This window comes from Epinephelus fuscoguttatus, linkage group LG13 (genome assembly GCF_011397635.1).
Source record: "Epinephelus fuscoguttatus linkage group LG13, E.fuscoguttatus.final_Chr_v1".
Lineage (NCBI taxonomy): Eukaryota > Metazoa > Chordata > Actinopteri > Perciformes > Serranidae > Epinephelus > Epinephelus fuscoguttatus.
In genome coordinates this window covers 41,014,793-41,039,433 of record NC_064764.1, presented here as the reverse complement: position 1 = coordinate 41,039,433, position 24,641 = coordinate 41,014,793, and the positions used below count along the sequence as shown (strand labels likewise).

Genomic DNA, 24,641 nt, shown 5'->3' with positions numbered 1-24,641 from the left:
TGAGGTATGTACATATTAAAATATTATAAATGTATACTTAGTAAAGGTTAATTGTAAAATCTGATTTTCTGTCATTGCCCCTTTAAAATACCCAATAAGGTTGACGTTTTCCTTTAAGGTTAGTATTGTTAAAGTAGCTAATTGTTACTGTAACTGTAACTGTAACTGTAGGCTAACTGTGTGGTGGCTAATAAACGAGCTAACTGGTAGCAAACTTGATTCTTGTAAAACGGCAGACCAAGCCCATTCGATTAAACTACAATGTCAATGTTATTACACAGAGAGAACTTAATAGGAAGGAATAGGAAAGTATAATTGATAGCTTCCTAACCTTTACGCAGATAGCTAGCATAGCTAGCATTGCTCATTCATTTCTCCGCTCCGTTCCGTCTCCGTTGCGGTTTAGCTCCGACTCGGATCAAACTTCCACTGCATGCACCTCCGCTCCATCCCAGAGCAGCTACAGACCGGTGAACTACGAGCTAACGTGATAACAGCCGTGTATAAAGTCAGATTGAAATTTAAACAACAGGTGACTTTGCCTTTCTGAAGTCGATTCACTGTTCAACATTACTCGTCCGTAGGGCTGTGCGTCACGGACGTGCACGGTTCCCTCCAGTGTTGTGGCAGACAGGTGTTGTGTGAGATCCGGTTCCCCCTCGCGCTGTGTCTCTCCTACTATTTCCCACAAAGCTCTGCCACGTTTGAATCACGACAGAAGCCCATGCTGAAAGACGTCGCTTCCGAGATGTAGAATGTGTATTATAGAAGAGAAACACACATTTCACCACTGACTTGTATCATGAGAACTGGTGATTCACGAAATGAGCAGTTGGTAGCACAGCTTTCACATCAAAATGTAGGTTTACCGTTATCTAATGTGTAGCGTTTTTAAGACCATACGAAGGCCACCCACCATCTCATGTGAGCCAGCTATTTGAATTGTCACCTGCTTAAAACGTGGGCGTACCGATCTCTAATTGAGCCGAGGTCATGCTAACGGTAACTAACGCGGCTCCATTGACTTGCATGTTAAGTAGCTAGCAGGCTAGCGAGGTAGCTGGCACGGCCTGTGGTTTAATTTAAAAGGGATTTAATCTGAAGTACGTCATACATGAACTCTTTATGACATTATGTTATTGCCAACACAGCAGACTTTTTTTTTTTTTACATGTGTCTCAGAGCAGACTGTATAGGAAAAATACATAGTAACGTTACTAGTATGAATTATGCGGTTCATTCAGTGTCAGAGGACTGAGTATGGGTATGCTACAGTAATGCTGATGATATGATTTTCTGTACTTAAACAATTTCTGTGACTATTGTGGGTTCCTGACAGAGAATGGAGACTGAGAGGGTGGTGAGACAAATTGAATTGCTGACGAGCAGCTCAAGCTGATGCTGCTTCAGCAGAGAGAGACAGAATTGAAGATAAAACTTCTGGAAAAGAAGCTCACCTCAGACCTGTGAGCAGTCTTTAGGTTCTGTGACACTATTGTGATTTACATTTTTTTATACTTTGTTTGAATTGCCATGTGTTTATTATGGTAATCCCTGTGTTGTTTCTTGCACTCTATGTAAAGAAAAGAATGTGCTATACAAATAAATTTGCTTTGCATTGCATTTCCTTGCCTTTGTCTGACCACAAACATATGTTAGATGTTTTGGTACAAACAAGTTACAATGTTAGGTGAAACTAGACGTTGAGAAATAGGTCTGTATGTGTTACTCTTATTTACAGCAGTTTCAGGAAGTATGGCCACAATATTTTTCTACGCTTGAAATTACTTACAACTAAAACACTAATTTAGATTAAGTGTAATGAACATCTTGAGTAACAATATCTATGAGAAGTGGAGCTGAGGCTTTGTCAAATCTATCTCTGAGGTGGGATCCAAATAATCCTGAAATTTGGTATCAAATTGATCCACATCTCTGCCTTAACTTTTGAAATACCCAAATGCAGCATTTATCTGGATTAAAGGGCGAATTGAATTACCAGATCTGAATCCTGATCCCCAGGATCAGGATCCTCTTGATCTGTATTGAACTACCCAGTTTTCAGATCAGATCAGGATTTAATCCAATCTGGCCAGGATAATCCTATCAGATCACTTTGAAATACTGGGCCCAGATGATCTATATTTAATCCAAATACATGATTACATCCACAGATATCCACAAACTGCTGTTGGATTGTTTTGTTCATATTTCTCCACATATTAACCATAGTCTATTCTGTTTTCATGTAAATATGCTGACTCATTGTCGCCAAATGGTGGCGACCTTTTGATTGACACCTCACTTGAGCGAAGGAGCTTCCACACCAACAGTCTGGGCTTCAGTAGACAATGAGGGCCTGTGTTGAAGGAAGTGCCTCCTCTGTGTCTGTGGCCTTACAGCCAATCAGTAACTAGCAATTGGCCTGATGGCTCATGGGTCTTGTAGTTAATGACACTTGTCACCTCCAGAGGACTTTTTAACCCCTATTGTCATCATAGACTGTTATGAATGTACATATGATAAACAAATGGCCCTCTGTTGTCTTAATGGAAGAACAGTCTCTTTGATTTAGGTCTGTAGAAGTGTTTTTTATTTACAGTAAGCTCCTCAATAGATATTTCTGTCTGTGTTATCAGTTTTTCACTCATAATCACACATTCAGTTCATTGTTTTACCCTCTTTTTAAAAAAAAGTGCCTTGACAAAACCTCAGAAAAATGTGGAAAATGTTTATTTTCTGTATTGTTACTTTGAATTTGGATCATGTAAGGTTTCATGCTATGGTCCCGTTGTGTTTTCCAATTAATACCCCCCACTTCTAGTCATCTGTACCATCTTTTTTCAAGAAAATATTTAGGTGAAAATAAAACAATCTTTAATTTCAGTGTGGTGAAACATCCATCCATCCATCCATTTTCAACCGCTTATCCGCAGCCGGTCTGTGGTGGCAGCAGGCTGAGCAAAGTATTCCAGACGTCCCTCTCCCCAGCAATGCTTTTCAGCTCCTCCTGGGGGACCTTGAGGTGTTTCCAGCCCGGATGAGATATATAATCCCTTCAGCGTGTTCTGGGTCTGCCCCGTGGCCTCCTACCAGTGGGACGTGCCCTGATCACCTCCAATGGGAGGTACCCAGGAGGATCCTGATCAGATGCCAGAACCACCTCAACTGGCCCCTTTTCTATGCAAAGGAGCAGCGGCTCTACTCTGAGCTCACTCCAGATGTCCGAGTTCCTTACCCAATCTCTAAGGCTTTATGCAGGGTAGAGAAACGCCTGCAGTGTGTTCAGATGAACAAACTACTCTTTGCACAGCTTTGTAGTCCTGTTCAAAACTGTTTCTGTACCAGGCAGTCTCTCTCATTGGTGCAGGAGTTTTTTACGCGATACCCAGAACTGAGGTAAAACAGTTTCTGCCTTGCCGTTCTCACCACTTCGTCAATGTGCAGCACCTAGGTCAGGCTCTCAGTGCTACTGACGCCAAGGTATCTGAAGCTGTCCACTCTTTCCTTTGAGGTCAAAGGAAGAATCATTTTCATTATCCTCATCCAACACCAGGAATTCTTTGCCTGGTGACTCCTCCTCATCATCATTATCCAAAAGGATGGATGCCCATTTTGTGGGTTTAGCATGTCTGATGATTGGCACTGCTTCCACATAATTGGGCCAATAGTGCACTAGAGACTTCTGTCTTCTTGTGGTTAGGCATTTTGTGGAGATAAAATGATTTCATCTTGCAGCTCTTCTTTTTTTAAAGATATTTTTTGGGCATTTTGCCTTTAATGGACAGGACAGGTAAGTGTGAAAGGGGGAGAGAGAGAAGGGGGGATGACATGCAGCAAAGGGCCACAGGCTGGATTTGAACGGGCCGCTGCGGCAACAGCCTTGTACATGGGGCGCCTGCTCTACCACTAAGCCACCGACACCCCCATCTTACGGCTCTTCTGGATGTCCCACCGTTACCGGACCAAATGGATCAAATCTTGATAGTGAAAGTCATTTCGCAGGGGTTGTGACACTAAAAAAATATATCCACTGATTTACACGTTTTTTCACAATGTAAGTCCATGGGATAAAGTCTTTTGGAGTCCAATGGCATCATGTAATGCACGCGAGAGGTGTAATTTCCACTGTGTGGCCACTATGAGAATTGGCTTCAAAGCCCATCTCACTTCCTGGGGGCCTGGATTATATTTGTAAGTTCTTATCATTACTTGAGAGAGACAGCTGACTACAGTTTGTCTTAGTTTGCTGTCTTGTCGACTCATGACTTGCATGATACCACCAGGAAAGAGGTGCTGGGGACTGACTTCCAGGAACAAGACTGTAAATAAACAATGGAACCCAAATCAATATATTTGATACTGGCTATCTTGCCTTCAGAAAAGCCCAAATAGTGAAAAGGATGGATCTTTCCTCCATTTCCCAGAGCATTACCAAAAATATCATTCCTCTTCACCGTGTTAGCAGTTTTGTGTTCCTATTGATCAACATCACAAAACACATAGAGTTTGTCATTCTCAGCGAGAGAAGTCAAAAACGCTAGTCTTTATGCCAGGACAACTTCAGGACTCACAGGTGCAGCGTCAGTTATCATCCATTACTGTACATGGTAACAGGGTCCACAGTCCCTGAAAAACTGGACAAAACCTCTGCATTTTGTTGGCTTCTATAGTAAATTGCTGAATAAGGGGGTCCCCTGAGGGGGAGGAGTCACTGGTCCTTTACATTTGTTCAGGTATAAAAGGAAAGGGTTAAACCAGGTAGGGAGGCAGTCAGGAGCAACAGCATATCCACAGCCAACACGGGAAACACCAGCATGAACATGAGGGGCAAGGTACTTTTAAATATCTTTTTGTAAAAAGCAAAAATAACTGTGATCACAATAACTACTACAATTCACTTTCTTTTTCAGATCACCTTCTACGAGGAGAGGAACTTCCAGGGTCGCTCCTATGAGTGCATGAGCGACTGCTCTGACATGACCTCCTACCTGAGCAGGTGCCACTCCTGCAGGGTGGAGAGTGGCTGCTTCATGGTTTACGACCGCCCCAACTACATGGGAAACCAGTACTTCATGAGGAGGGGCGAGTACTCCGACTACATGAGCATGATGGGAATGAGCAGTGGTATCAGGTCTTGCCGTATGATCCCCATGGTAGGTAGAAAACGCCTAAAAAGGTGATCTTTGAGTGTTAATACCTTTGTAACTCTGGAAGAAAATAATGATTTGTGTCTTGTTTTGTCAAAACAGCACAGAGGCCAGTTCAGGATGAGGATCTACGAGAGGGAGAACTTCGGTGGTCAGATGCACGACCTGCAGGACGACTGTGACAACATCCAGGACCGTTTTCGTATGAATGACTGCATGTCCTGTCATGTGATGGACGGCCACTGGCTGATGTACGAGCAGCCCCAGTACAGAGGCAGGATGATGTACCTGAGGCCTGGAGAGTACAGGAGCTTCAGGGAGATGGGCATGAGTGGCCAGAGGTTCATGAGCATGAGGCGTATCATGGATTCCTGCATGTAAATGTTTACTGAATGTATCCAATGCCACTAAATAAATCATTTCTGTGCCACTGACTTTTTTCAAGCTCTTTGTAAGTTTCATAATGAAATATTATACAGTAGTATACAGTATTATATCAAAAGAAAAATAATATACCATAAAACTTCAGATAGTAGCCCGGGCTATTAGTTGCTTATATTATTGAAATCAACAGATCTATGTTTGAGACAGGCCTTTAATTCCTTTAACATAAAACTGTTGTTCTGCAAAGATCAGGAAATACAATCAAATTGTTTATTTAAACCAGTATTAAAATTACTTGTATAAAAATTAGACTTCAAATAACATCAATTATGCTATGACACTTGTTTCATGGCACTGGGCGCACCGACACAACACCACTGTATCCTGTTAAAACAATATTCATAACTCGGATTCATTTTTATAAATACACTTGTGATTCTTTTAATTGGTCAACCCTCACGGACCAAAGGAATATGAATAACTTACTGGTTATTAGAGGAATGGACACATATTCTGACTTAATGACAGCATCAGAGGAAGGGAGGCATCACTTGTTTTTCATCCTGCCAGTAAATTTAAATAAATTACATTCTTCTCTGGTGCTCATGGTTTCAGTGAAATGAAATGAGCAAGCTAACAATGTGTCGCATCTCCATATTGACAAAGGTTTAAACATTTATATTTATATGCATGATCTAAGCAGCCAACCAATGTTAGCTCAAGTAGGTCGTCAATTATATGGTTTTATACATTCAAAGAACTTCTATAAAAATGCCCTGCTTGGCAGCCAGACGGGGCCTCTAATTGAGACAGGCCTTTATTTGTCAAAATGTGTAGCTTCAGCAGACTAGTAAAAAAAGACTGGGCTTGTAATTGGGACTAGGCTTTTAATTGACCTATGGCTAAGCCACGCCCCCTCCACTCACTCGGACAAACTATCAACATTCAGTGCCCGGCGCTATGGCAGGTGTCACAGTACACGGCATTTCACAGGAGGCAACTGATGATTTTTGGAGACATAACGATCAGATGTCATTGAGAAGTAACCAAAAGGGCCTAAACTACGCATTGGAGGGATATATTCATCATTTTATTGTTGAGAAGGTCGATGAAAAGCTTAAATTACAAGCCAAAATTTACAGGTCACAGTGGACGCTTGTGAACCGCATCTGGTTGCCGTCACCATCAAAGACAACAAGTTAAAGTGCCACTGAAGTTAAGGTTTTTGGCTCAGAATATGAGAAAAGGATAACGGCCTTTTTACCATCTTTACCAAGAGTGTCTCTCCGTTAGTTTGGTGCTACAGTATTTACACTGAATCATTCAGCATAACGTTTGCCAACCTTTGTTATCTCTGCCATTACAGATAAGTTAATGAAGCTAAGCTCCAGAAGTTAACGTTAGCTTAACTAGAGCCCTTTGGACAACAGCTAACAATGATGTACCATCACCAAAGTACAAAACTAGAACAAAATAGGCTAATGAACTCCCAGCAAACAAGGTGACATGATGAACAACGCAGCTAGGAGCTAACGTTAGGCTAACTTTAGCTAACGTTAGCTAGAGATGTTAAAGATAACTTTATATTTCTTTCCAGCAAAGTGACAATATGTTGCCTCAAACACAATGTTGACTTACCTTAGAACAGATGTAGACATCATTGTTAATCTTATTCACGTTGAGTTGATGTTGTGGTCTAACGTTACCACACAACTTTATCCAAAGGAGACACTTTTCTCGGTTGAGATGTTGTTTAAAGTGTAAAAAATACACCTGGTCGCCCAGCCTCTCAGGATACCTTGTGTCAGAGGGGGTCATCCCTATGTTCCCCGGGTTCTATGTTCCCCATTTAACCCTGCAAAAAAGGTTCTATGTTTCCCTCTTACTGAAAAAAAAGGTTCTATGTTCCCCGCTTATCCAAAAAAGGCAGGAAACATAGCAGTTGTATTAATATGTTGTTTAATATCTCTAAACACACAACGGAACATAATGGGGAGAAATTACAATCAGAAACTTACCTTCTGGGCGATCTATGGAGGGCAGTCTGGGCAATTATATCCTTTACAGAAGGTTTTTTAATCCAGCCATTAAATGCAGTGTTTCAGTCAGTGCAGATTTCTTCGAGCAGCCAAAGACCAACTGGTAAGAAAAGAATAATTATCATGGCCGAAATAAAGATAAATATGCTGTTAAGTGCAGCATTTTTTCGGGAACTAAATCGGGAAATAAATCCACCATGATTATTTATTAGTTTTGTGATAAAAAATAAATGCGTCTACGTTGTTGATCACGGATGTTGGTATCACCTGTTCAGTTCGGTCCTTCCACCAATCAGATACGCAGATTTCTTCCTCTCTTGTTTTTATGACGGTAGCCAGGAGCAGCCAAAGACCACCTGGTGGCAAGATAGTTATCTACCAGTGTTCGTAAACAAAAGAATAATTAGATACAAAGATTTTTTAAAAATGCCTTACTCATTTCAAAGACAAATTTTATTTTCTCAAAAAAAATATGCAATCACTGTGCTCTGCTCAACTGGCACATAATAAAAATATTATTATGAAATAATATTATGAACATTAACATTACAAAAATCATTATAACAGTGATACAAAAATAGTCTCACAATAATAATCGCAGCAGCAGCAACAACATAGGCCTGGCGCACCATAAAAAACACTCCTCTACCCTCTTTGAATGGTGTAATGTGTTGTACAGCCCATCAAGACACGAGGGTGTAGTTGGAGAAGTTTGACTTGTTTCATGGCCGCGATGTTGAACTTCCGGTTGCGAGAGTAGCGTCACTTCCTGTTTTTGTCCCGTCTCATATTAACGTCCATGCCTGTAAGTTCTGCTTTAAATAAACTAAACTATGTAAACTATGTGTTTCATACATGTTTCCCTGTACCCATAAACAAACGGGGAAACACATTAACTGTACATAATTATTTATCTTTATTTTGGCCATCAATATTCTTTTGTTTACGAACACTGGTAGATAACTATCTTGCCACCAGGGGCCTGTATCACGAAGCAGGATTAGTGTCTTAGCGAGGGAACTTCAGGGTTAACCCTGGGTTTTCGGTCTCACGAAGCCGGTTCAGTTCTTATCGGGGTAGATCACCATGGTAACTTACTCTGAACAGCTATCCTGCTCTGGAGCAGGGTAAGTTCAGGGTTGAATCTGATCCTATAAAAAGCACCACCCACTGGCCAATCAGCTGTTCGGAAAAAAATGACTCCGCTGACAGAAATGCAGCCCAGTCATGACGGGAAGTTTAATTCATTTGATTGATTTTGATTTGAAAGTTTATTTTCAACATTAAAAAAGAAAAGAAAGCAACAACAACAGACAATGAAAAGATTGTTCAAAAAGGAGTGGAAAGAAGTCGAACTTTCATCCCACCCCTTCATAAGAAAGAAACTGATCATTTGCGGACACTTAATAGCACCATTAATTAGTGCCAACATTTTTTGTTGTTGGAGGAAATGATCCCTGACTAACCTAGTCAGGGTTTACATGGGAGCAACTAAATGTTCATATTTTACAAATGATAACTTTGTTCTTGAGAAAAATGTAAAGGCTCCGGTAATGCTGAGAACAAACCTTTAACACAAAGTACATTCTTTCATTATCTAAATATCCTGCTGTTGCTAATAGATTCAATTCAAATCTTGTATCAAGTGGAGGCTAAGGTATCTTCCTTTTTCAAAACCCAAGCGAACATGCATACAGAGAATGAAACCGTGAAAGGGGCTTTGGGCTTTAAGCTAACAGTACGCTCTCAGAATAAAATGGTTCTTTATGGAACCTTTAAGGGTTCTGTAGCTTGGTTCATGTTTGACACCCTCAAAAGGCTCTATATCCCATAAAACCACTTTGGTTGTGCAGTTCAAACTTAGGACCAAAATGCACACACAACCAGAAAACTGAATGGTTAGAGGCAGTTTATTGTAGGTTGAAGATGTGGGGCTGAAGGCTTGAGTGAAATGATGGCTGAGGTGGGCAGGGAATGGCAAAGCACAGCAGACAGAGGGCCTGAAGATTAAACAGTCGAAATGAGAACAAGGCTTGACGTGGCTGGTTGTGGTTGAAGCAGGTGTGGTGAAGCTGAGGCACCGAACAGAGTGTGAGTAAAGGTCCAAGAAGCACAAAAAGAAGTATCAAAAAACAGAAACTGGCATTGACGTCTGTACCACAGAGGAGACTGAACAATCTGACAGAAGCTATGTTTCCATCCAAAAGTGATTGGAATCATTGGGAAATGTGCATTAAAAGAAATATGTATCCTGTGTGTTTCCATTAAATGCACGGACTTTGGTGAAAACTACGAACTCACGCGAGTTTTCCGCAGAACTGGAAACAAAACAAGTCTTGCATTCTTCTTCTTCTACGTTTTCTGGTGGTTGGCAACCAGCTTGTAAATGCATTACCACCTTCCTGACCCGGAGTGTGGATATCACCATGGAGAGAGGTGCGCTACGTCAGACTTAATTTGAACATAACTTTTTCCATCCCCCATTTTGCGAATCAGCAATTTTTCGAATCAACCAAAACCCGGCTAAAGCGAGCGTATTTTAGTTTGTGTGAATCAGGGGATTTTAATTTGAATTTTGGCATTTCCATCATAATTTTCTGATGCGATACTTCTAGATGCACATCTGAACAGGCTAATGGAAACATGGCTAGAGTCTGGATGTCTGAGCCGTGGTTTTACACTGCAGTGGACTGATTGTCGATGAGGTTCAGGTGTGCAGGTTCAGCAGCTGCTGGCACTCAGGAGGATCGGCAGGAGGAGGGAACCAGAAGGCCACGCCCAGCAAACACACAGAGGGTGCCTCCCAAGTCTCTTATTTTTATAGTGCTACTGCTAGCTCCTCGCTCGAACCGGAAGTCATTCGAGGTCCGCCATCTTCTAGGCCGTCCCAAGTCTCTTATTTGTGCAGCGAGGAGCTAGCAGCAAGCTTTAAGCAGCTACGAGCTAGGATGGTCAAGAGCTTCCTATCTGGAAGAGTTTTTCATCTGAACGCCATGACGTATAAATACCCGCCCCCTACATCTGGCTCATTTGAACAAGATGGCGGAGAAACAGAGCAAGTGTACCTGTTACATGCATTCTTTGCAATGAAACGCTGTAATCCACATGCCTACGTGACTACAAAGAGTAACGTTAATGATATTTCGTGCAAGACTGTTATGTTGTAATTAAGTTTATTTCATTCACAACCCGTTGCGTTGTTCAGCGGACTGTCGGTGATGCATGGTTGTTAAATGTGCAGCTGCTCATGTCCAGAACCACACGTGTTGATATAACACCACGCACACACACACACACACACACACCCACACATTTGCCCATCATTAATTATCCTGCATGTCATGTGAGTGGAATAATGTTTAATAGCTTGTAGGTAATAATAATTAGCCTATTAATATTAATATCAATTAATATTATTACTTTCATTAATGTTGTTGTAAGCTACTGTCATTACCATCTGTCCTGCATCTCTCTCTCTCTCTCTCTCTCTCTCTCTCTTTCTGTCTCCATTATGCAGCAGATCCAGCTGTGCCACCGTCATCAGGAATGGACGTCGCTACACGTGACGCTTCAGAGTAAGGCCGTCTCATGTCTCTTAAACTGACAATGCTTGCTCATTGTATTTTTTCGTTTGTGGTGAGAAGGTGTTGCGACCTGGATGTGAAGCAACTGCAGTCACATGACACATTGTTTGGGTTAAACATGAGCATGTTACAGTCCTGGAGGATTATTAATGTGCACCTCCTCCTGTACTGCCTTAATATGCACATTCAGCACATCCAATGCATCAAAACATTGTTTTCTAGTTGGAGCCGCGTTTGCCTCGTTTTCAAACTGTATGCTTTGACTAAAATGAACAATGACAGCAATATAGTCCACGATGAGCAGCGCTAAAATCAACCTGCGTAGTTGTCCCTCCATTGTGACATTAGAAAGTGTCACATTTATCTTGCAAGTGTACTCTTCTTCAACGTTTGCTTTACTTCCTGGATTTTTCCCACATGGAAATTCTGACCAATCAAGAGCAGCTTTCTCACACAAGGCATTTGATCTGGTCCTCTTGTAAATGCTGCCGTGAGAACACCAACCAACTCTAGGCAATTATACAACTTTGGAACAACATGAGTCCCTGATTCAGACCAGAGGAGACCACTCTAGGGCTGACAGCAGCCTAAAAGTGAATTATTTTAACAGCATTTGTATAAGAATGATTCTGTCCCAGGCTTTTTTTATCCATAGAAGAAGTTCATCACTATAAACATGATAACTGTAAGCTGTTTCCACTGTAGTCCTAAATTCTTACCATGATTTAGCCAAGAGATATGACAGACGATATGTTGGTCCCTGGCCAGTCAACCTGTGTGATATCACTGAGAAGGAAGTTCTAGGGTCCAACTTCTGGGAACAAGAACAGTCCATGACATCTAAAGCATTATGTGGCTCTCATTCCTTTTGAAAAGCCTAAAGAAAGAAAAACAAAATTACTGTGTGTTCCTCTGTGTCACCATTGATACCATCGACACCAACATAATTGTGTGATCCTGTTGGTCAACGCCACGAAACACATGGAATTTGTCATACTCTGTGAGAGAAGTAGATGTCTTTTTGTCGGGACAACGTGAGGTGTCACAGATGCAGCGTCAGGTGTTGTCCACTACAAGGTCCCCAGTCCCTGAAAAATGGACATAACCTCTGTATTCTGTTGGTTTCAATAGTAAGCTGCTGAGTAAGGGGGTCCTCTGAGGGGGAGGGGGCACCGATCCTTTACGTTTGGTCAGGTATAAAAGGAAAGGGTTAAACCAGGAAGGAAGGCAGTTCAGGAGCAGCACAGCACATCTACAGCTAACATGAGCAACACCAGCATGAACATGAGGGGCAAGGTATACAGAATTATCTTTTTATAATGAGCAGAAATGAGATGTTCATCTTGCTGCTTTTTTTTTACTAACAAATTCACTGTTTTCAGATCATCTTCTATGAGGAGAGGAACTTCCAGGGCCGCTCCTATGAGTGCATGAGCGACTGCTCTGACATGACCTCCTACCTGAGCAGGTGCCACTCCTGCAGGGTGGATAGTGGCTGCTTCATGGTCTACGACCGCCCCAACTTCATGGGAAACCAGTACTTCATGAGGAGGGGCGAGTACTCCGACTACATGAGCATGATGGGAATGAGGGACTGCATCAGGTCTTGCCGTATGATCCCCATGGTAGGTAGAAAACAGCATCCGTCATACTATAGTTTCACTGCAGGTAATAACGCCCACAAACTTGATACTAACATATTCATTTGTTCTCTACAAAAACAGCACAGAGGCCAGTTCAGGATGAAGATCTACGAGAGGGAGAACTTCAGCGGTCAGATGAACGAGCTGATGGACGACTGTGACAACATCATGGACCGCTATCATATGAACGACTGCCAGTCCTGCCACGTGATGGACGGCCACTGGCTGATGTACGAGCAGCCCCACTACAGAGGCAGGATGCTGTACCTGAGGCCCGGAGAGTACAGGAGCTTCAGGGAGATGGGCATGAGCGGCATGAGGTTCATGAGCATGAGGCGTATCATGGATTCCTGCATGTAAATGTTCACTGAATGTTTCACTAAATAAACACTTTCTATAGTACTTTAACTCTTGTCAAGCTCATTACCTATCTGCCACAGTGAAGTATTATACTGTATTATACCAGATGTATGCACTGGGTCATGAAGTTACATTTTTGAAAATTTTCTTGATAGCACACGACTGTTACCTGCACATTTGAACCCAAAACTGTTTTAAATACGATGAGGAATTTGGCTCTACATTTTACTGAAAACCCATCAAACAAAGGCTGAGCATTGTTCTGGAAAGTAGTTAATATTCTGGGTGTAACGAGTTGTAAATGTTACAAACTATGGATAATCAAACATTGAACAATGAAATTCAAAGTTGGCTGATATATTTTCAACGCAAAGTACAAACTGTATTTACTATTCTATACACAAAAGGCATTTAAATCGTCATTGTCTACAACTGAAAGGTTACTAGGGATGCATGATACTGGACTTTTTTGCCAATAAATAACAACTCATTTGACCGACGATCAATACCAATATATCCACTTTTTCACACCTAATTGTAGTGATTATCAAGTCAATACTTTTCAGCTTATGTGATATTCATTCATTGTGCAAAATTAAAAAAAGAAAAAAAGCAGCATGTTGGCTGATTCTGATCATTCATTTTAAAGCCAATATCAGCCCATACCGATGATGTGCCATTATTATCCTGCATCCCTACAGGTTATAAAGGAAGATTCAAAAGTTCTTGTAATTTAAAAAACAATCTTAAACAAACAGTGGATTCAGTAGCTAAATAGCCTACTTACGAGAGTTGCTGATCAATGCCAGAACACGACATTATTGCATACTGTTAGTGGCGGCTAAAGTAGTTAAAGGTCTGGAACCCATTGTGACCATCTAGAGTATGAAACATGAAGGACATTCGGACTTTAAAACACATCTAATCAGAGATGCAATTGCAGTGATATAGCTAACAGTAGTCACTTGAGCTAGCTTGTATTAGCTAATATTTGCTCATGCATGCTAAATAGTATCATGTTAGACATGAAATATTGCTCTAATTATGCCTTGTTTGGCTGGATAGTGTTGGTCGACTCCCGAAGGACTGCTTTGGTAAAACAAATTCTGGTCTGGCGTAGTCAGACCTGTCTCCACAGCGCTGTGTCAGCTCGAGAGAAAAGTCCAAAAGCAGCCATCATAATTTTGGTACAGATGAAAACAACAAACAAATCCAATCACTGAGCTTAAATTTTGTTTCATCCCAGATAGCACACATACATCTGGCTGACGTTGGCCTGAGGACGACACATCGACCCTGAATTTATAAAGTCTAACAAGCGTCGGCCGCATGGGCAGATATCTTTAAATTTGATACTCTTTTGTCCCAGCTCATCAAATGTCTCTGTTACATCAGCTTTGGAATTTCTTCCCGGTGGTCTTTGTTTGGAACTGAGCTCGCAGGTCGCAGCATCTCATCGCAGTTGGTTTCAGGTAAGCTACCTGGAATAAATCGGAAGAAAATAGCTGTGTTGTTTATTCTGTGACCGTTAAAAGAGGTTCCTGGTGAGTGGCGAGGCACAACTGGGTGTATATAACATATGTCCCCACCAGCTAACGTTATCTTTCGTTAGCTGTTAGCTAGTTTAGCTCATGTTAGCTAACATGCTACAACTGTAGTATTTTCATTTTATTTTCCCTAGTGGATGTTATCTGCTTATCTGGTTATCATGAGCACTTGTTTTGGGTTAAAGTGGAGGTGCCTGAAGCTCCCACCCGTGGTCCCAGGCAGGGCTTGAGACTTGGGGTCCACTCACCTATGGTCCCGCCCGGCCTGACGTCCACGGCCTGGACGGATGCTCAAGTGTGGGTGAGAGGAGCGGAGAGGAGCGCGGAGCTGCTGTTAACAGTTAACGGAGTTAACGCCGGATCCCATTATTTAATCAGTTTTAAAACTAAATTAAGCAGAGTGTCAGACCCAAAGCCTTCAATCTGGCTAAAAGACAGCTGAAATGCTGAAAAAAAAAATACAGTGGTGAAGTTGGGATTTGTTTCTTGAAGTTATGCTCATCATCTTTTCTGTCTCTTGCAGGCTGCCAGGAGAAACGGACTGGCCGTCAGATATTGTTTGTGGAAATTTGAAAATAAAGTTTCTCAAATTGACTTTTGTCTCTTCATTGTGCACACTTAGACACGAAATAGGGTAACAGTTAGCTATTTTTGAATGTTAGCATTGATTTCTCACATTGACTGGTGAAATATTTGTAGTTTGAAAGGTCCGACCTAAGTGAATAGTGGTCGTAGTTAACGAAGCATATGAATATTAATGAAGTAGTGCCCACTGAGCGCGGCTTCTTTTATTAATCGTTTGAACGTTGCGTGGTGGTCATTTTCAATTAAATACCGACGTCTCAGCGACGTATTGGCAATGAGCAAACGCTCTCCCTGCTACGTCTTAACAATCTAAACTTGATACATCAAGCCGACGTCGGCCAGATGTATGTGTGCTGTCTGGGATACACCACCAACAGCAAGTGCAAGCTTAAGATTACTTTGCAGTTAAAGTCACTTACTTTAAATCCTGGTTAAATATTGATGGATTCAGCAGTTATGGTGCGGTGTTTTGTTCGACAGTGATGAAGCATTGTGAATTTCCTATCACGTTATCTCTTAGTCACGTCTCTGATGGGGTCCTTTAATGTCTGCTGAGGCTCATGTCCACAAGAATGAACAAACAATGGTGTCCACAGCAGTGTGTGTGTGTGTGTGTGTGTGTGTGTGTGTGTGTGTGTGTGTGTGTGTGTATGTGTGATACTCTGGAGTTCAGAACAGCCTTAAAAGAGAGGAAATAACATCTGTGACTTTTCCTGTTTCACAGTTCACAGCATCAGCATCACTCCTCTTCTGCTTTGCACTTCTGGGCAACAACACGGAACACATCATGGAATTAGCCCAAAAAATTCTGATGCTTGTCTTTTTGTCGTGACGTTATAAGGCACCCTAGAAGTGGCATCAGTAACTATGATACACTACACAATTCAGTACCATCAGTTGTTGCGCCTGACACCATTTACACTCCACGTCTTTCAAGTCGGACTTTATTATCATGCTGATGTCATGCAGACTGAATCATAAGTCTCAATTATTTTCTTTTATATTAACATCCACAGGGTTACTTTTTACACATCAGATGCTTATTTTTATGCATCATAAAGTACAGCAGCTACTGTTAATATTACATTCAGTATTACAGGGTGACATTCAACAACTATTTAGGTTGTCAGTGTAACTCTAACTGAACTGCCCCTGGCATAATGGTGACACACTGAAACAGACATAGCCTTAGAGCTGAAAAAAGGGCTTTGTGTCATCTGGTCAAAAGGGTAAAATTTCTAAAGTCTTCGAGTGCCGGGTCATATGATTATTCACACTGTAACACAGGCCTGTACAGCGCTCTATACCATGTTGCTGGGTCAGGGGTTTAAACAATGGGGGCCCACTGACTGTAGGGTTTGGTAAGGTATAAAAGCAAGGGTTAACCCAAACAGGACAGCAGTGCAGCAGTAGCAACAGCAGCAGCTCATCTACAAGTATGTCCACCACTGATATGAGCATGGGCAAGGTAAGCTTCAGGATCATATTACAAATGTTGTACTTCATACAGAATATACAGTAGACTTGTTAGATTAAATTATGTCAGTGCTTTTACTGTCAACTCAAAGTGTACCGCTTGTTTTCAGATCATCTTCTACGAGGACAGGAACTTCCAGGGTCGCTCCTATGAGTGCATGAGCGACTGCGCCGACATGTCCTCCTACCTGAGCAGGTGCCAGTCCTGCAGGGTGGAGAGCGGCTGCTTCATGGTCTACGACCGCCCCAACTTCATGGGAAACCAGTACTTCATGAGGAGGGGCGAGTACGCTGACTACATGAGCATGATGGGAATGAGCGGTGGTATCAGATCTTGCCGTATGATCCCCATGGTAGGTAGAAAACACACTTCAAAACTGTGATCTTTGAGTAACAACACATTTCAAATAAAATAAAACATTCGTCTCTTGTTTCTGCAAAACAGCACAGAGGCCAGTTCAGGATGAGGATCTACGAGAGGGAGAACTTCGGTGGTCAGATGCATGAGCTGATGGACGACTGCGACAACATCCAGGACCGTTACCGTATGAACGACTGCATGTCCTGCCACGTGATGGACGGCCACTGGCTGATGTACGAGCAGCCCCACTACAGAGGCAGGATGCTGTACCTGAGGCCCGGAGAGTACAGGAGCTTCAGGGACATGGGCATGAGCGGCATGAGGTTCATGAGCATGAGGCGTATCATTGACATGTGCTAGACATTTTCATTTTGAAATTAAAAAAATGAAAACATGACATAAGATCTTTGTTCCTGGTCTTCCATTGTTTACAAAAAAAATGTTGATTCTGTGTGACACACTAAATATACCATGAGGATTACTAAACAACATTAAAATGTGAAGAGGTGCCCGACAAAGCATGTTCACATTACAGATTTTTTTTTATTTTTTGTCACTTTCAGCTGTTTATAAAAAGAATGATAAATAAATGACACACACATTACATACATTACCACATCAACATTAATGAGCACAGTCTGAAACAAAAAATGTAAAAAAAAATAAAAATTGAAAAAAAAGGGTACTGTGCATAAAATACAATTTAGAACTACAGCTGCTGCGCGGCGATGGGTCGGGTCCGGGCATTTTTAGGCAATTCTGAGCAACAAGCAGAAGAATTGGAAGACATTTAGGAATTTAGCAACACAATCTGCCTTTTGCATCAGCTGAGGCTTGAACGCACAACCGCTGAGATTAAGAATCAATTTCTATCTCACTGAGCTAATTAGTCAGTGCCAATTCATGTGTAGCTTCACAAACTGACTAAGCCAGATGTGCAGGTTTAGCAGCCCTCCATGCATGGAAAAGCAGATTTCAAACCACTGTAAAAAATTCAGTTATCGAAACAAAAATCTGAAAATACACATATTGCATCTAGACAGCATGGAGATGTTGGTCATTTGTTTTAACAATGATTGATTTGTTCCATAAGTGAAAACTGATGTTTAAAATTGCCATTTTTACATTGACTCCAATTGTTCACATTAGAGCAAAATTCAAAATTCTGTCAAAAAATCAGTTTTTGAGATAAAATTCTGAAATTTGCCACACATCATCTACCATGACTCTAGAATTTTGTCTTTTTTTATGAACATTGAAGATTTATTTGGCAAGAATTTGCATGTATATGTTTACAGTACCGTTTACAGTCAAACATTTTGATGCACTGTAGGCTCAATTTTTGATAAATCAAAAATCTGAGAAACGTAGTTTTTGTAGGACAGTCTGAAGATGCTCTGTAGCAAGTTTGGTGTCAATTGAGCAAAAATTGTGGGAGGAGATAGGTTAAAGAAGTTTGGCAGTTTTTGAAAAAAAATTCATAATTTTTAATAGGTTTAAATTTACAAAAGTTTCTTCAGTATTGGGGCTACAGTTTGATGAAAGGTGTGAAGTTGTAGCACGTATGGTTGATTTGTTATGAATTTTCAAAGTTTTGAACTTTAGACGCTTGCTGTAGCGCCACCATCAGGACTACTGGCTTGAGTTTACAGCTGAGGATATCTGGCATGAGACTGGACCTTTGTGCAAAGTTTGGTGAGTTTTCACCCATGGGAAGTATGATTTCCTCGGAAGAAGAAAGAAGAAGAAGAAGAAGAAGAAGAAGAAGAATACCTAGGATTACAATAGGCTTAGCTGCCCGGACCCTAATTATTTTACAGAAGCATCAGAAATGTCATTCTTATTCTTATGGACCATCATGTCATGGAGGTATTTATAAACTAATCTGAAGCAGAAGTTGTCAGACCAGCGACAGTTTGAATGAGGCTGTGTTCAATACTATACAATATTAGCTATTATTATTGTTTTATTTTCATTTATCTAACCAGAAAAAAACTGTGATTAAAATCTCTTTTCAAGATGGCACCATCAAATGCAATAAATACAGTATATAAAAGGTTACACACTCTGCAGAATGACTGACAGTTTCCGTGATTATGTACAGCATACCATACCATGACTTAGTCAAAACAAAAATTAAAAAAACACCAACACTGGTCCACAGGGCGAGCCACAGCGATCGGTCACATTTTAGCCATTTTTAAGCATTTTTCTGTTGTTATAGCGCCACCCAGTTGCCAATTGATGTAATATTGCTTCATTGGCATCCTCCCATGACCCTCTACCACTGTGCCAAATTTCACATGGATTGACCAAGTCAGTCCAAAAATACATCTGAGGCTCTTTGACTGTAGTTAAAAATCCTTTACTAATACATGGACAAGCCAACGTGTTTTTTAAATTTCTTGTAGGCCTATTAGGTTACACATTTTTTACAGTTGTATAAAGTAAGACTCATTTTAGGCCAACAACAATGGTAAAAAATAAAAAATAATAAAATGTTCAAAAATAACCGTGATTCAATTCCATGGAGCCAAATTCATGGTCAAAGCCACAGGTAACTGGAGGAGGGGTCAAAGAGCCACATGTGGCTCCAGAGACGCAGATCGCCGATCCCTGGGTTATCCAGAGCAGCGCACTCTGGACACTCGGTCTGTGGAGACGGAGCAACAGAGTGCCGAGCGGAGTGAATGTGTGATTAACTTAACCATTCGTTAATACATGTAGAAACAGAACGCTCTGTTTCTTTGGGCTCTCATTTTAGTGTAGAGCGTCAGATTGGGTTAATGAACACACCTGCACTGTAGCGTGAACTACCACAGAAGCTAGTAGAGCAGTTTGCTGAGTGTTTACACACAGACTTTGTCACTGTGATAGCGTCACAACTGTGTAAGATGCAGTCACCAAACTCCACAGGTGTGTCGCTGAGATCACAAAATGGCTGCGTTGGAAAACAGGTGTTGGCTGAGCGACAAAGTTAGAAGTGGGGGGGGGGCGGATAGGGTGTCACCACTGGTCCCCCCTCTTTACACCCCTGCCTCACACTTTGTTTTAAAAGTATGTATCTCAGCTGGTGTGATCCTAATGCAAGATGGTCTCTAGTTTGAAACAGTCTTTAGTGCCAGTCCAGCATGAACATTTATGACAGAAAAAAATCACAGTAAAACCATAAAGATGATTCAAATGTACTTTATATCTTATTTTAAGGATGTCGTGTCTGAACTGAAAAGAGTTTAATCACCCTGATGATGCTCAAAGTGATCACAAAGACACAGACGCCATTTGATCTAGAACGATAGAGCCCGAGAGAGGATGCATAATAACCCTTTCCCATCAGCATTCACAAACAGAGGAGCCAACATTGCATGCTGCTGACTCATGGCTTCCATACAATGGTGCCATCGATTGTTTGGATGTCACGTTAGGTATAAAAAAGGCTTAAATCCGGGATAGGATTGCTATAGCATCACTCAATGTATCAGCCACCATGCACGGCAAGGTGAGTGTATCATGGGCATTTTACAACCAGTGTATCTTTTGCTTTCACACATTCAGTTCTTTGCTTGATTGTGATTACATGATGTACAGTGTTGTGCAAAGACAGGCTGCATTGGTGCATCTTTTTTTAGATTCTGTAATGATAACCAGTCATCATGATGTGTGAGACTGAACTCTGGCTGCTCTGTTGGATTCTAGATCATCTTCTACGAGGACAAGAACTTCCAGGGTCGCTCCTATGAGACCAGCAGCGACTGCGCTGACATGGCCTCCCACCTGAGCAGGTGTCACTCCTGCAGGGTGGAGAGCGGCTGCTTCATGGTCTACGACCAGCCCAACTACATGGGAAACCAGTACTTTATGAGGAGGGGCGAGTACTCCGACTACCAGAGGATGATGGGTTTCGGTGACTGCATCAGGTCCTGCCGTATGATCCCTATGGTATGACTTCTATATGATGAGATTCAGATGCTAATGAGAGCCAAGTTTCTTAAGAAATAACTAATTACATGTCTGTTAACAGCACAAAGGAGCCTACAGAGTGAGGCTCTATGAGAGGGAGAACTTCGGTGGTCAGATGTACGAGCTGATGGACGACTGCGACAACATCCAGGACCGCTACCACATGTCCGACTGCCAGTCCTGCAACGTGATGGACGGCCACTGGCTGATGTACGAGCAGCCCCACTACAGAGGCAGGATGCTGTACCTGAGGCCCGGAGAGTACAGGAGCTTCAGGGAGATGGGATACGATGGAAGTAGATTCAGCTCCATCAGACGCATCACTGACTCCTGTTAACCTGCACAATGAATTGGTTTTAAAACAAAACTAAAATAAAAAAATTTTCCATATTCAACATGGTGTACAGGATTGTTATTGTTGCCCATCTATTCATTTGTGTTATTTGAATACAATCTTTTAATAGGCAACAGAAAAAGGCAATAGATAATAGATAGTTGTTGTTGCTCATTGACTGGTTCTGTTATTGACTGCGCTATATGATGATTTATCAGAGGACAAAATGGGACAATGCCTCTATTTTTCTTCTGTAGATTAAAGTTAAAATAGAATGCATTTTAAAACTTACTATTAAATTAAAGTACTAGTTTAAGTAGATTAAAAAATGCACTTGTGGAAACACTAGTGAAAAATGTACTGCACATATTGTTACTGACTTTAAAAAGTTTAAAAGTGTAGCTTTCAGTATGACAGTACTGGGTCAGAGATGTCAGAGGTTGTTTTTCCACTCATCATATCACATGCAGTGTGACAGTACCACTCAGGGAGGAGTAAATAAGTCGGTGCACAGTTTCCTTTGTCGTGTAGCATTTTATTATTTCTGCTGATGCTGTTGTTGAAGGCACAATCCATGAGCGGTGTGCGCACACATTCCATTATAACATCAGAGAGCACACAGACGTGTGGATTAACGATTGAATGAAGACCGTGTGTACTCCATTCAAATGGTGATGTGCACTTTACATGAACTGGGGGTTTAAATTGACGTCAATATCAAAGAGGCGGGCACATATAGTACAGTATTCAGTCACCTCTCACTCACTGTTATCCTTACCATAATCATCATTTTGGGGGAATGTCAATAGAAATCAAACTGGACAGTCTTGGACGCTTCACAGTTACTAATCTATTGTTGTTAGAGATCCTTTGACTTATGAACTCATTATTATTATTCCAAGCATCATTTAGCCAAACAAGAAATCTGATTACATTTGTCAGTTTTCTGGGTTTCACCACATCACATGCAGTTCTGCCATTATCGACCACCTCTTCACTGAGCCTGTCAGGTATAGCTGCTCGGTCAGCGGACTTTGACGTCTGGCTTTGTCTGTTATTGACATTCTGTTTCACAGGAAATGTACAGTTTGCATACAGTCTCTTTCAAAATAAAAGCTCTACCATTCTGTTTCACAGGAAATGTACAGTTTGCATACAGTCTCTTTCAAAAAATCCCCACCCCCAACAAGGCCCGTTTCCACCGCAGGAACTTAACACACACACACACACACACACACACACATGCCTACCTCGGAGTAGGTACTCTGAACGGCCCCGAAAGACTCCTGGCTTAACTCTCGTTGTTTTCCCGTTGCATTTACCCCTGAAAGTAAACATTAAACAATAATGGTGACCGGCCGCATTTCATGAACATGAAAAGATGGCTTTTTCATCTGTAAGTGCGTCCATTAACCCTAGAAATGCGCAAAACCTAACTATCACAATGAAAAACAGGTAATGGAAACACCTACATTTTGAAAAAAAACTCTCAAATATTGAGAAAAAGTTTTTACGCTCTCATGAAGTGGTTTTTCAGACGTGTCGATATAGAAGTATATCGCAAAAATGTAATGGAAACACTTTTTTCGCAAATATACAGTACGTCACTGGACATGACATTGATGAATTCCTCGTTCATGATCCTCTCCCAGAAATCCTTTATCCGTGGTCGCTGCCACACATAAGAACTTTGCCTTTGGAATACCACTCGCTCTCTTCATCTTCGGTTGTAGACTACTGCAACAGCAGCAGTGGCAACCATGATGATTGTTCCAGCTCGCAAGAGATTTGGAATGTCCATCTTACTTCTGCAAACAAAGTGGAGTCTCGTGGGATGATATTTTACCAGAATTACGGCTCAGACACAAAACACCTTTTAATGGAAACACCTGCAAGTCGCAATTGTACTTTATCAAAACTTTAGAAATATCACATTTATTCTGCGACTTGTGTCTGACACCAGAAGTCACTGACCAAGTGCCAGACAGCCCACAGTAACACAGTGTTTACCAGGCTTTATGTTTCCCTTTGCAGGTGTGTCTGCAGGTAGAGACTGGCAGAGCTAATTAACCTGATGTCTTGCACCTGTGCAGGGTGGGTCGCAGTTATTTAGGCTGGTTCCTCTTTTTCTCTCACATCACTATCTCCCCCTTGGTTTGGGCTTCCTGTCACACCTGGGCTCACACCTGTGTAGTAACGATGCTGTTTAATCAGCAGCTTGATACGTCACACCTGTCAGGTGGATGGATTACCTTGTAAAAGGAGAAGTGCTCACTAACATGGATTTTAACAAATTTGGGACCAAAATTTGAGAGAAATAAATTTATTGAGGTCACTTAAAAAAACAAATTAAATATTTAACTTAAAACTGTGAAAAATTAGAGCCAAAAAAACAGTGTTGCATTTAAATTTTTGATCAATGTACACTGAACACTGCCTCTGGCTTACAGACTACAGATTAATTTATCATGATGCTTCTGTTTTAGGCCTTGTTTACACGGATACAGATACAAATAAAAATGGGTTTTTATTGATCCTGTATAACTCCTCGTACTCCGCTCTCAGTGGAGACACGGCGGTTGAGAGGCCGGAGCGAGAGGACGTTCCTGTAGTAGTTCCTGCCCTCAATCACAAACTGTTGCCTGTCAACTCACAACTGCGTTAGAGAGACAGCTGCAGTTAGCAAGCCAGGCCAGTAGGTGGCGATACGCCATATGTCAAACACCAAAGAAGAACGTTGATTTGCTTTCCTCTTGATGCTAGTGATGAAAACAATGATAAACTACATTTCAACGTTATGTAGCATAGTTAGCTGCTGTGCACTTACTATGTATTGTGAATTTTGGGGGCTCTTTTTGGGGTTACTTACACAAGTCAGGTTTCCAACCATATGTAGCACAAATTCTACGCTGATGTAGCGGTGATGTTGATGCAGCAGTGCTAAGTTCATTTGTCCTCACTCTCCATGTTGAAAGTGAGCCGGAGACGTCATTATTTACCTGGCATATATCTGCCATTGTTGTTGTGGTTACTGAGCGCCTAACTGGGTTGCAACATCATCGTTTTCCAAAATCTCCATAGAAATGGATATTTTTTAAAAACTTTAACTTTGGAAGCCGTTTTTGAAAATCTCCGCTTTCATCGAGAAAAACGCCGGTTACGTGTTAATGATAGGTGCAAACACAAAGATAAATACCTGTTTTCAGAAATATACAGAA

At 41.4% G+C, this 24,641-nt stretch overlaps 2 protein-coding genes across 8 annotated transcripts in view; both read left to right on the top strand.

The window, feature by feature from the left end:
- The window catches only part of LOC125899331 (gamma-crystallin M3-like), a 51,924-nt gene that overhangs the window by 21,029 nt on the left and 6,254 nt on the right, over nucleotides 1-24,641 (top strand). The window contains exons 1-3 of one of the 7 annotated variants that reach the window (XM_049593541.1): nucleotides 20,494-20,628; nucleotides 20,826-21,068; nucleotides 21,151-21,336. The exons of 4 other annotated variants lie outside the window; for them this stretch is intronic. In XM_049593541.1, coding sequence (XP_049449498.1) covers nucleotides 20,617-20,628; nucleotides 20,826-21,068; nucleotides 21,151-21,336 — 441 coding nt within the window. In that variant the 5' untranslated portion in view covers nucleotides 20,494-20,616. Of the gene's footprint in view, nucleotides 1-12,881; nucleotides 13,174-20,493; nucleotides 20,629-20,825; nucleotides 21,069-21,150; nucleotides 21,337-24,641 lie in introns of those variants that run through there. 2 more of the 7 variants (XM_049593537.1, XM_049593540.1) reach the window with 2 other exon arrangements.
- LOC125899332 (gamma-crystallin M3-like) lies at nucleotides 16,703-17,531 on the top strand. The gene is made up of 3 exons (XM_049593543.1): nucleotides 16,703-16,760; nucleotides 16,879-17,121; nucleotides 17,214-17,531. Exons 1-3 carry the CDS (start codon nucleotides 16,731-16,733, stop codon nucleotides 17,487-17,489), a joined length of 549 nt encoding a protein of 182 aa, XP_049449500.1. The 5' UTR covers nucleotides 16,703-16,730; the 3' UTR covers nucleotides 17,490-17,531.

What these genes read in the sequence shown, in the direction of transcription:
- LOC125899332 (XM_049593543.1), top strand. Translation starts at nt 16,731, where the DNA reads ATGTCCACCACTGATATGAGCATGGGCAAG. An exon ending in CTGATATGAGCATGGGCAAG is followed by an intron (nt 16,761 to 16,878) that starts GTAAGCTTCAGG and finishes GCTTGTTTTCAG; the next exon opens with ATCATCTTCTACGAGGACAG. An exon ending in CTTGCCGTATGATCCCCATG is followed by an intron (nt 17,122 to 17,213) that starts GTAGGTAGAAAA and finishes TCTGCAAAACAG; the next exon opens with CACAGAGGCCAGTTCAGGAT.